This window comes from Ostrinia nubilalis, chromosome 2 (genome assembly GCF_963855985.1).
Source record: "Ostrinia nubilalis chromosome 2, ilOstNubi1.1, whole genome shotgun sequence".
NCBI lineage: Eukaryota > Metazoa > Arthropoda > Insecta > Lepidoptera > Crambidae > Ostrinia > Ostrinia nubilalis.
The window spans coordinates 2,805,502-2,818,025 of NC_087089.1; the positions used below are offsets into that span (position 1 = coordinate 2,805,502).

The window sequence follows — 12,524 nt, forward strand, 5'->3', positions numbered from 1 at the left end:
TGAACAAATCAATTAAATCGCGGGATAAATTAATTGCGGTCGGTACATCGGGTAACGAATAGACAAAGTCGTCCATGAAAAATTGAGTATTTACTACTTTAGCAGCATCAGGGAAGCGGTCACTATGGTCGTGCGCTAACTTGCGTATCGTACGCATAGCTATATAAGGACTTGGTTTGAGTCCAAAGGGTAGACTACTAAATTGATAAGTGCGTATAGGTTCTTGAGGATCGAAACGGAAGAGAATTTTCAAATATTTGCGATGGTGTTCATTCACACTTACTCGAAGAAACATTTGTTTTACATCAGCCGTGACTGCAACAGGAAATATTCTGAAGTCTATTAGCAGTAAGAATAGGTCAGACTGTAAGTTCGGCCCAACGTAAAGAATATCGTTAAGTGACAAACCAGATTGAGTTTTACAGCTGGCGTCCAACACGGCGCGAGCGCTGTCCTTTCCAGCTTTAAATACAGCGTGGTGCGGAATGTAGTAACCCTCATCTGAGTCTGCCTCGGGGGCTTCAGATAAATAACCTTGATGAATATATTCATTTATGGTTTTATTATAGTTTTGACGTAAGCCATCCACTTTGTCAAACTTTCGTTCAAGCATTTGAAAACGTCTATAAGCTACGGAACGGGAATCTCCCAATACAGATGGGTCTTTGCGGAACGGTAAGTCGACACTAAAGTGTTTATCCTGGTAAATCACCGAGGAGGTAAAAATATTTTCGCATTCTGCCTCATCTGGGCTAAGAAAGCTTTTAGAAGGAACCTCTTCTAATTCAAAGAATTTATGTAAACTTGATTCTATTTCCGTGTGCGGAAGTGCGGTAAAAAATGCAGTCGAGTGCGTCGGCAATTGACTAGAGCGAGCCGGTACGTCACCCATAAGCACATAGCCAAAACTAGTAAGTATAGCAGTAGGCGCGCGTGAACCTGATTCCACCTTATTCCCCAAATAAATATAAGGGAATAATTGAACACCCAATACCACATCAATTTCACTAGGAATGTTCCAGGATAAATCAGCAAGCGGTAAGTTATTGAGGTAAGTCATATCCTCTGTTATATCAACATAATTCGCGGGAAGACGATCTGTGATGCAGTCGATCACAAGAGCGTAAATATGATATTTATTATTCGGATCAGTACGAGATTCGATATCAAAATAAGTAAAACCATGAACAGGTCTCGAAGACTTGCCAACGCCTTGCAGGTAAGAGTCATGCAATTTATTAACGGGCAAGTTCAATTTATTACAACAATCTAAAGTTATCAAATGATTTTGTGAACCATTGTCAATCAAGCAGCGTACAATCTGTTTATTTTTATTATCGCGGTGCGATGCAAATACTTGAGCGGTGGATAATAATATGGTAGAACTCGGTCTCACCTCCGAAGTGAGAGTAATAGAAGCGTCATTCATATTTCGTTGAGTTGGAGTAGTACTACTGCACTTCTCTGTGCCCTGTGGCGCGGTGTTTACGGCCGACATTGTTTGTGACGCGGCAGAGGTAGCGGGCGAATATTTTCGCGGTGCGGGCACGTCAAAATGAAGTAGCGAATGATGTCGCTTGCCACAGTTATTGCAAGTGTGTTGTGAATTGCATTTACTTGCAGTATGAGAAACACTAAGACAGTTAACGCAACCGCCCTTAGATTTTATAAATTCGAAGCGTTTTTGCGGGTTAAAATTGTCTCGAAATTGAGAACAAGAATACAACCTATGGTCAGCTTTGCATAGAATACACTGACTGGTCGTTTGAGTTCGCGGGTGCGGATCGTTACTAGAAACGAAAGATTTATAAGTGTTATTATTTTGCGGTGCGTCCCGATTGTTATTATAATAATTATTTTTACGGGGCTCAGAGGCAGCGGTAGTGTTGGAACTACTATTATTGCGAGTTCTCTCTAATATTTTAACGCGGTCTTGAATAAAAGATATGAACTGATCACACGTAGGTATTTCTTTATCACCTACAGAAATCTCGAAACTCTGAAGCGTTTGAGAATCAATTTTCCTCAAACTACATTGCAAAATAATAAAATCTGCTAAGTTTTCAATGTCTAATTGTTTGAGAGCTGCAATAGATGAAGATAACTTCTCAACAAATGGATTAAGACTCGCAGCGGTACCTACACATGTTTTAATGTCCAGGATGTTATTGACGTAGTGAACACCCAGACTACGCTTATCTTGGTACTTTTTGACGAGACTATCCCACAAGATATTATAAGTATCGCCGGTAGGAACGATACCTGCGGTCATTTTTAGGGCGCTGTGTGTCAATTTGCTCATCAAATATTGCACACGTTGTGAATCCGTCAGCTGTTTATTAGAATGTACGTTAGTGCGGAAGATTTCATAAAAAATAGGCCAATTTTCAGCCTTGCCGTCGAACGAAGGCAGTTCGATTGGTGGCAGTTTAATATGAAAGGAACCATTTTGCGAATTAGTAGAAGGCGACGTCAATAACAACTTATTGCGCGCGTATTTAACGCTTGAATATAAATCTTCAAACGCGCTGAGTGAACTATAAGTTACAGTAAAATTGGGGTTAATTTCAAGTTGAATTTCGTTTATTTCATCCAGTATGTGCTCAAACTTTTCATGTAATTCAGAAATGCTTTCTGATTCCTCTAAAAACTTCTGATTCAATCTTGAATCAAAATTGGAAATATTCTTCGATGAATTGAATAAAGTGTTAATTCTTTCGAATATTGATTCCTTTTTGGAAAGCAATAATTTTAATTTCGAATTTAATTTCGTATTTGCCATGATGACAAAACTGCAAAATAATATGAAAAAGTTTTTGAAAATAAACAAATTGCAAAAAAATATGGCCGGCGGTGTATGAACGTCACGTTATTTGAAACGAAAATAAATTTAAATTATGCGGGTTAATTATTTGAAAAATAAATAAGCTGGAATATCCGGCTCGAAGGACCAACAAATGGTGTGGCGTGTAAATAGCCACACCAGGAATAAAAAAATTGCGGGGAAGAAAGATGATGCGGGGGTCGGCTGGTGACTCCAAACAACTCAAAAATACAGCTGCATAAAACGGAAACCACCAACCTGCGGATCAGGAGACGGAGACCAGGCTTCGAGGGTCGACCCGTCGATATTTCTTGCGGTTTTGATTATTTCAATATCTTCAGCAAATATTCAGCGGATTTTTCACATTGACTTCATTGACAGACGTTCCAAGACAACATAGAGTTTTTTCTTAATTTTCCATAGAGGTTTTTCGCGAAGGTTGGCTCCTGCGAAGGTGCTGGCCCCGAATCCGATAAACAGATTAGTGGGAAACCATCTCATGCAGCTAGATAATTTGAGAGTTGGAGCCACCGAAGAAAAGGAAGAGAAGAAAGTTGGACATAGGCCCAACCATAGTTATTAATAATCATCTTAATTAAATGTCAGTACGTTGATAACATTTTAATGGGTGTGGTCTGCGGTCATGTAAATTAAGAGTATTAATGTGGACTGGTCTGGTCAGCCATTAAATTTATCTTTGTTCGTGATATTGCAGCATGTTTAAAAGTGAAAAGATAAATTACAATGACAAAGGACATTGGTATAGTTACCTGTTTCTTTTAAGAATATTATTAGTAACTTGTTACTAATAGTCCCGTTAACCCTAAATGCTTGGGCTACGAGTGGGTTCGCCACAATTATAGTCCAGCGGCGACATGGTTCAAATCAGTGTTCCTCAGATCTCGAGTTGGGCTATTGACACCGTAGATGTTCAATAACTTTTTTTAATTTATTCTGAACATAGTACCACAATCTATTTTAGTAGTAGTAGTAGATAGTAGTAGACCATTTCTATGACTACCTACTTGTCCTTTCTGAAGTGGTGAACTTATCTGTAATCTTTCACTTAATTTTTTTTCATCATCATCATTTTCAGCCATGTACGAAGTAAAACCAAAGTAGGCACGACCTCACCCGCACAATATTTTTGTTACACAGTAATTTTGTATCAATTCATGGAATTTCAATTATTTTGACAGCTGGCAACTACCTCGGTCATTCTCACGATCAGGCGTTCTCAGCCTAATTACCATATCATTTTTGAAATTTGGCTTAATTGTCTTAAATGAATTTAAATATAAAACACATGAAAAGTACGAATTTAACAATCGTAAAGGCGTCAAATTATTCAAAGCGGTTTTCCCGTAAATGAGGTCCAAAAATTTTATGGTCACGGTAATTAGATAAGGCTAATACTTAATCTAACGGTAATTTGAAAATATATGTAAAATAGCAAAAAAAACAACATCTTGCATTGATAAATTTGTATAAAAATATAAAGCGTCATAAAAAAAGCTGTAGGTACACTTAATAAACCCTTTGCAAAAAGAAAAACACTAATTTCTATTATTTATTGTATCAAGTTATTTTCAGTATACTGCAAGAATCGAGGCTATAACAGGAACACTTAGTTTCAGCAAGAAAGGACCAAACGTGTCACATTTCAAATGAGAGCATTTAGCTGAATCAGAATCTTAATCATAATTTATTTGATTTAAATGTGGTACAAACGATTTAACGATCAGGAGGTCTCACGAATTAGACTTTTCGGATATGCATATATCGAAAAAGTAATTAATGATATAAGTGATTTTTCCTCTTTTTAATCTATCTGCGATCAGCCATCAGCCATTATCAGATTAAATTGAATTTGTAATAATGTCAGTTCCAGCTCTGCATATCCCATGATTTGTCACCTCGATTCTTTTACAACAAGTTTTCAGATTGATGCTATTCGCTTTCTCATGAGCCTGAATTCAGAATTCTTAGAATTTAGAAGGGATGCAGCAAATAGATTTCATGACGGTCTAGTCTTTGTTTGTAAGCTTTACATGAATTTTCTACACCCTCTTTGACGTTTGGTATCACTTCAGTGGACTTTGTAAACCAAGGTGCACAGCTGAAGATTTTTAATACTTTATTTTGAAAACGTTAAAGTATATCTACATTTGCGAGGCTAAGTCGATGCCATATGTCTACATGGGTCTTAGGATGCATTTGTATATAGTTTGTTCTCCAAGCGTCTTCTGCACAGTATCCATTGCATATCACGAAGTTTTTTCTATGCATAACAAATCAGTTAGGATGCAGTCTAGGATGGTACAAAGTGCCTATACACTCTTGTCTTGAAAAGTCCCATTGTTTGTTGATTTGTTCCCTTTTGTTCTTAATGTGATCACGCCAGGTAAGTGTTAAATGTTGGACAATCTCATCTTCTTAGGGCAAAGGTAATATGGATAGATTTTAATGGTATTATATTAGAATTAATTAATGATTTAACATGTAAATATCAATGATAATATTAATAGTAAAAATAAGTGTCTCGTATGAGACATGTTTCACGCAGGGGTGACATCTACTGGCCATCAAGAAGCCCCGATTTCACTCCAGCTAACTTCTTTTTATGGGGTTACCTTAGGGGTTAAAATGTACTCTATAATCCAACAACCATGCAGCAACTGAAGCTGAACATTCATCATGAAATCGAATCTATTTAGATAATAATAATAGCTTTTCAAAATTTTGATGTCAGATTGGGAAAGTCTAGGTATATTTCAAATTTTATCATCATACTTATTCAATCGTGAGTGCAATTTGTAGGTAATAATTTCATACAACGGTGATTATAAATATATGGTAATTAGTACATGGAAATTATAAAACGATAGTTTTTCTTCAAAATTTCCAAAATCTGCAGCGTATGCAAATACTGTCTTACTACAACGTATGAAGGCCAAAGTACTGATTCTATTTAAATTAGCAACGTGGATCTACCTTCAAAAATCGAATATAAAAATAAGGACATGGTAAATAGAAAAATTGAAAACCAAAGATATGGTAATTATACTCTTACGCAATTCATCGACGGTAAGCCAACGCAATAGACGTCTACTTGCTAACAGCTCTTAGAACTAACTAAGGGCTCGCGCCGCGCGCGTAAATGATGTGTCAAATATTATTATTTAGGCTTGTGTGCCCAAAAACAGAAAACGTCACGGGAATTAGGACTTTCGCTCGGACAAGCAGTTTTTTAATTCTAATTATTTACAGAATGGTTCTATTGAATAGATATTTTGCTATGCATAAGACAATCTTTTGTACTCTTTAAAATGTTGAATGGAGTGAACCAAATCTATACGACATAAAAATTACAGCCAACTTTTAACATTAAGTCGGTGTACGGACGCGTAACGGTAATTAGAGAACAGAGGTTCATGAAATTAATTAAGTCACAAATACATAAAATAGAGGCCTATAATTTAATGCACTACTGGATAGGGTTGTTAAGTAACATATAAAAATACTTGCATGTCTCTAATTTGTCATTTTTAACGATTTAACAGCCCGGACACGCAAAAACTAGCTCATCTGAGAATGGCCGACCTACAAAAACATGGTAAAGCCCCGATGCATGTTTTCATCCAATAGGTACATATTTTTCTATGCATATTTTGGTTGTCAAGGGGGAAAATGGGCTAAGTTTTCCTGTAACGATTTTTAATTATTTAGTTATTAAAATTGGGGTAAAACTAATCTACCTATCGTGTTCTATAGGATGTTCTGCGTTAATTGTTTTAAAACAAAGGAATAAATTATCCACTTTTTGTTGTATGGCCTGACCTCGAGATCACCACCTGCATCGTGCATTTGGCTATTTTCGAAGGTCGTCTGGGGCAAATTTACAAAAATTAATAAGTCCAACAATGTGATATTTATTTATTAAATATCAAACAATTTAAGAGGATTAGTGATATTATATTATTATCTACTAGCTTTCCGCCCGCGGCTTCGCCCGCGTGGAAATTTGTCTGTCACAGAAAAACAATATCGCGCGAGTATTTGCTCACCGTTTAGACCTACCCTGGACTACGACAAACATTTTAAAACCAAAATCAGCTCAATCGGCCCAGCCGTTCTCGAGTGTTAATCAGACTAACGAATATCAATTCATTATAGATAGATAGAAGATTATTTATTCTCACAGCTTCGCACAAGTTTTTGGCTTGGCGCTTAAAACCTGTATTACGCGTATATGGTACTACTTACTTGAATCTTTAACATGGATTGACCAGCGAGCATTTGGGTAGTGTCTATGCATTTTATTGCAAAATCGCACCTATTACAACGGGACAAGATACCAGTGTTAGCTCGATGTGCTGTCTTCATACTAATCTCACTCTAACATTAGTATGGTTTGTCCTCATGTTATTGATGATAGCGGAATTAGGGTTGCCAGAGGTCCGGCTTTAGCCGGACATGTTTGGCTTTTTGGGGTCTTGTCCGGCCAAATATTGTCTCGTCCGGCCTGTCCGGCTTTTGTTAGGCTTTTTATGTGACTGCTGCATATCAAGCGCATTGCATCAAGATGTTGGGGTACCGATTATAATGATGATAATAGTACTCACTCGTGAGCTATGACACTAATTGCACGGCTTTTAGGGTAAAATGTCCGGCCAAATGAAGCACAGAGTTCGGCTTTTGTATTTTTGGACCTGGCAACCCTAAGCGGAATGCAATAAATTACTATAGTACAGTCGCAGTTGAGATTCAAGTCTGCAACGAAGAATTGAAAACGGATCAATTACTGATGCATACCTCGTAGACCTCGTAAAAGGCGTGGTTGAGTAACAAAACAATGAGTAATGTTTTGCGATTTTAGCGATAAGTTGTTTTTGTATGAAAATAAAATGAGGACAAAGACCTTAAAGGTCACTAAGAAAACTTAAAATATCCTACCTACGCAAATTTGTCGCCTTTTGTAACAACTAATGCAGTATCAAATCAAATCAAAGCATAGGTACTTACTGCGTTATGAGAAATTTCGGACACTTTAATTTGTTTTTTATGTGACAGGAGGCAAATGAGCAGACTCCATATTATGCGACTCTGGTATATAAATTACAACCAGGCTAATCCTGTCTTTTTCAATTATTCCAACCTAGATATACCTACCTAGTTACGTCATAGTCACTATAAAATAATAGTCGCAATTATTTGTAAATAAACACGCCATCAATTAATTGTCTTGATTATCTAATAGGTTACCTTGGACATTCCAAACCCCCTATCATCCTATATTAATTCAATTACTGTGACTGATCACTATCGTTATTTACACACGTCAATGCATCAATTACCTACATCCATATTATATTCGTAAATGCGAAAGAACTAAGCCACATAAGAGAGAAAGAATAATTCTCTTGGGTCGAAAATTTCTCCTAATTTGTTCAGCGGGGTTGAAAACATTATTAAGTGTTTAAAATGCAGACCTAAATACACACTAGTAGTCTAACCTCGGACAGAAACTACTTAGTTTCTGAATATAATAATATCCTCTTTGCCAATTCTACCCTTTAATGCGAGAAAAAATTGTCTTAAATTTTTTTTTCGAATTACTTAGTACTGACACAAAAATAAAATTTATTTAATTCTTATTTATTATAAAGTTAATTGCTCGTCGTACGACGTTAACAACAATCTTGTTGTTGTAATAAATCGAATCTGCGTTGTTTATTACTTAATCGATTCGATTATCGAGCGATGATACATCTTAATCGTTATGTGCTTTATAGAGGCCTTACGCAAGGTGGACTAAAAATAGAACTGCGCATGAGGTTCTACTATAAGTACCTCCTAAGTTATAAATGTTGACAAGGAATGATCTAGAATCTAGATGATGCTTTAACTACAACAGCTGTTTAAATAAGTATTGCAAAAAATATGAGGTACGTACATACATAAAGCATAGTAGATTCAAGAGAGAACCACTAGAAATATTCGGGGGACACCCCTGTCAAAAATCCGATGTTTGATTTTAAAAGTAGTCTCAAGGTTATTTTTTATGTTGAATTTTAAATTATCATCATTTTCTTTATTATTCTTTATTAAGGAAACAAACAGCATGAGTTTATACATGTGACCTTAAAAAATAAAAACAGTACAGTAGCCTAATCAGTTTCCACAGATAAACTTTACAAGTTAATCGAAAGTTATGCAGAGTGCGAGCAATTTCATCATACTAATAGTTTTATCTAATAACATCATAATAATAGTTTGTTATTCGATGTCTGTCTATGCACGTAACATAATCAGAACATAAAAGAGATAGAACATAATAATATTTAATAACAAAATAAACCAAAATACCCAGTACCAAACTAAAACGTCAACTAAATACTTTCAAAACAGGTTAAATTACGTAATTAGTGGTAATGTCTAAAGCAATTTAGATAATGTTAGTAATAATAATATTCTTTGATAATAACGGAAGGCAGTAGAATCGTTTAAATCAATGACAAATTGTCAAAGACATGTAGTTTTTGGGATCATTCAAACATTTGGAACAATGGACATCGTTAAAGTTTCAGGTAAAGTAGATGATAATATTGTTTTTGACGTTTTAAGTACACTCGCAAACACAAACCTAGGCCTGGTTCAGATTTTAGAAGCGTTTATTAAAGTCAGAGTACTTAACTAGTGAGTCAAAAAATCACAAGATAGAAGAAGAATTAGAGAATATACCTAATAACTACAAGTCAAAAAAGGGGACGGAATAGGATGGCATTATGATATTAATTAATATCGTAAATTGTGAAATGGAAGCCCCAAACATTGGTACAGTCAACAAAATAGATCAAAGTCATGAAACTCAGAAGCAACTAGCTTTCTTGGAGGAGTTGGAGGTTAGACAAGTTCACAGCTTCGGTTGGACAAACTAGGATTGAAAGTCAACTGAAATTTTTGTTGATGCACTTCTGTTTCTCACTGTACTAAGCTAGTAATATTTCAACACTTGTCGACCAGTGCAAGCAAATGATTTCAAAAACAGCTGAACATACTGACTGACATTATGTGTTTCATTCATTTAAATTCATTCAGACGCACCTTTTTTGAATGGCAAACAAGATCTACCACAACAATGGAATTTTAAATTAAACAAATACTTGGCAAATATTGGAGGATAAGGTAAAAAAGTAGTATTTTAAATCGAGTCACATCGACACAGCCTTCTTGAAATTCTAAATGTGCCATAAAAATAATTATTAGCGATAATAAAACCAAATATTTTAGGCGATAAGACTGGCCACGTGTATAAAAGATTAATTCTTTTTAAATGTGTATTATAATTTAACTTACAAATTAGTTAATACTTAAAAAGATAAGAATATAAAAGTCCGTAATCATCGATGTTCGTGGATCAATATCTTTTTTGACTCTCAAAAGGCGTAGAAAAATTAATATTCTGAGGTAATATTAAATCTATTCTTGGATGTGATTCTAATAGACGAGGAAACGACCAAGTGTCATTGATTTTGGGTCTACAGAACCTTTTAGTTCTTAGAAATGTTGAAGAGCAGTTCCAACTTGGAGAATTTTCCTGGAAACATCTTACGTAACCTAAGGCTCTTCTTTCTGACAACGTCTTGTTCCCAATATAAATGGAAACATTCCTGAAATATTTCGGACCTGGGAAATCTTTACCAGTAAGTAGGTGTCTTTAAGCCCAAAGATATTTCCAGTTTCTAATAGTTTAAAATTTCAATACACTTGAAAGCTTGAAGGACTGTAAAGTAAAAATAAGACAATTTTATAAATATTGATGATGTAAATTCCTCGTCATCATTTGTCAAGTCCACTCTAAGTGTTATTTGTTAGAGTCTACTAACTTTCCATATTTGCCGATTCCGGAATCAGAATCTACGAGCGCTTATGTAATCGACCGATTTGTACTTTGTTGCTTTGTAATTCGACTCATCCATTTGAAAGTTTATTAATTTGAAGCTTAATTGATTATTGGAAAATCAATTAAAAACAGCACATCGGACTAGAATTTGTTGGAAAATAGCATCTATTACTAGTAGGTACAAAGATGCTACAGTGTTTTATGATGCCACAGAGTTACCTTGATCTACCGTCGTCCGTACTGACGTTTGCTTTTTTTCGTGTGATTCGTCTTTCATTACGTTTCCAAGTAGCGTAAAACAACGCTTTAGAAGTTATTTCTTAGGTAGGTATTAATATTAATATTCTTATTTACGACAGCTGTCTATATTTATCAATGTTGCTCTCGAATTTGTTGATGATGGTCATATCTCTATAATAATTTTAACAAGTTTTTAATAGCATGTTTAATATGTCGTTAACTATCTATACTATGTTAAGGTTCCTACGGAATGCTTAACAAACTATGTGTAAATGCTAGCTTTAGTTTCAACGAAAACTGTTCTTGAGTATACTTTGGAGTTGAATCCATGTCAATATTTACTCTTTACGTTACGTCTGCTAGTATTGTACGGTGTTTACTTACCTATGACGATATCAATTACTATGACGATCTTTAGAAGTAATTGTTTTATTTTAGTTACACTTGTTTAACAATCAGCAAAGAGGTCAACATTAATTTTGTGACACAGTGAAGAGGTCGCGGGTTCGATCTGTTTGTATTGACATTTTGTACCCATCTGTTCTCTCGTATTCGTATTCGAACAGGCATAAGCTCTGCTTAATTTGGGACTAAATGACGCTGTGTAAAATATAACGACATTTTGAATTTTTTTGAAGACAGAAGGATATCTTCCACCTAGTGTAGTGTAGTTTTGTGTTTTTGAAGACAGAAGGATATCTTCCACCTAGTAGTGGAGTGGCGACCAGAAAAAGGTCGCTAGCAGTAGCAAATGAAACAATAAGTATACAGGGCTAAATGGCAAATACTTTTAAGGCTATGTCTGCTAGCACAGGGAATATTGTAATACTGTGCTGGTAGCACAGAAGCTGTATTTTTCCTCAAGTTGCTGTGCCCTAACTGGGTCCACATTGTATAAACTGTTTAAATATTAATGCGCCAATGTGGTAAAGCAATAAAGTATTGAGTAAGTTGGACCTACTAGTAGACAGTTAACTGCTATAACTTCTGGTGATCATCATCATCATCATTTCAGCCATAAGACGTCCACTGGTGAACATAGGCCTCCTCCAATGACTTCCACATCGCACAGTTGGTAGCGGCCTGCATCCAGTGCCTTCCTGCTACCTTTATCAGGTCGTCGGTCCATCTTGTGGGTGGACGGGACGTCCCATGCTGCGTTTTCCGGTACGTGGCCTCCGCTCCAGAACCTTGCTGCCCCATCGGCTGTCAGTTCTGCGTACTATGTGCCCTGCCCATTGTCACTTCAGCTTGCTAATCCGTCGGGCTATGTCACTGACTTTATTTCGTTTACGGTTGTGATGATGATCAATTATTTCCTTGTTCCAGGGCTCTGCTCGAGCCTGCTATGCGGGCGCACCAAAGAGGTAGAGGTGGGGAGCGGGGTCGGCGCGGGCGCAGCACTCGCGCTGGCGTTGGTCCGCCCCCCCTCTGCTGCGGGGAACACCCCCTGCCAGCTGAAGCTGACGGCCCCTGACGCTGCTGCCTTCGCTGTCAGGCTCATTGATGTTAAGGTAAGAGAACTGAATGAATTCTACCCATATTTGTTTGTAC

The 12,524-nt window shown here is 36.4% G+C and overlaps 1 protein-coding gene across 2 annotated transcripts in view; it reads left to right on the forward strand.

The window, feature by feature from the left end:
* Positions 1-12,524, forward strand: part of LOC135079940 (uncharacterized) — a 100,899-nt gene that overhangs the window by 20,072 nt on the left and 68,303 nt on the right. For both annotated transcript variants that reach the window (XM_063974588.1, XM_063974596.1), the window contains exon 2: positions 12,300-12,484. In XM_063974588.1, coding sequence (XP_063830658.1) covers positions 12,300-12,484 — 185 coding nt within the window. The remainder of the gene's footprint in view (positions 1-12,299; positions 12,485-12,524) is intronic.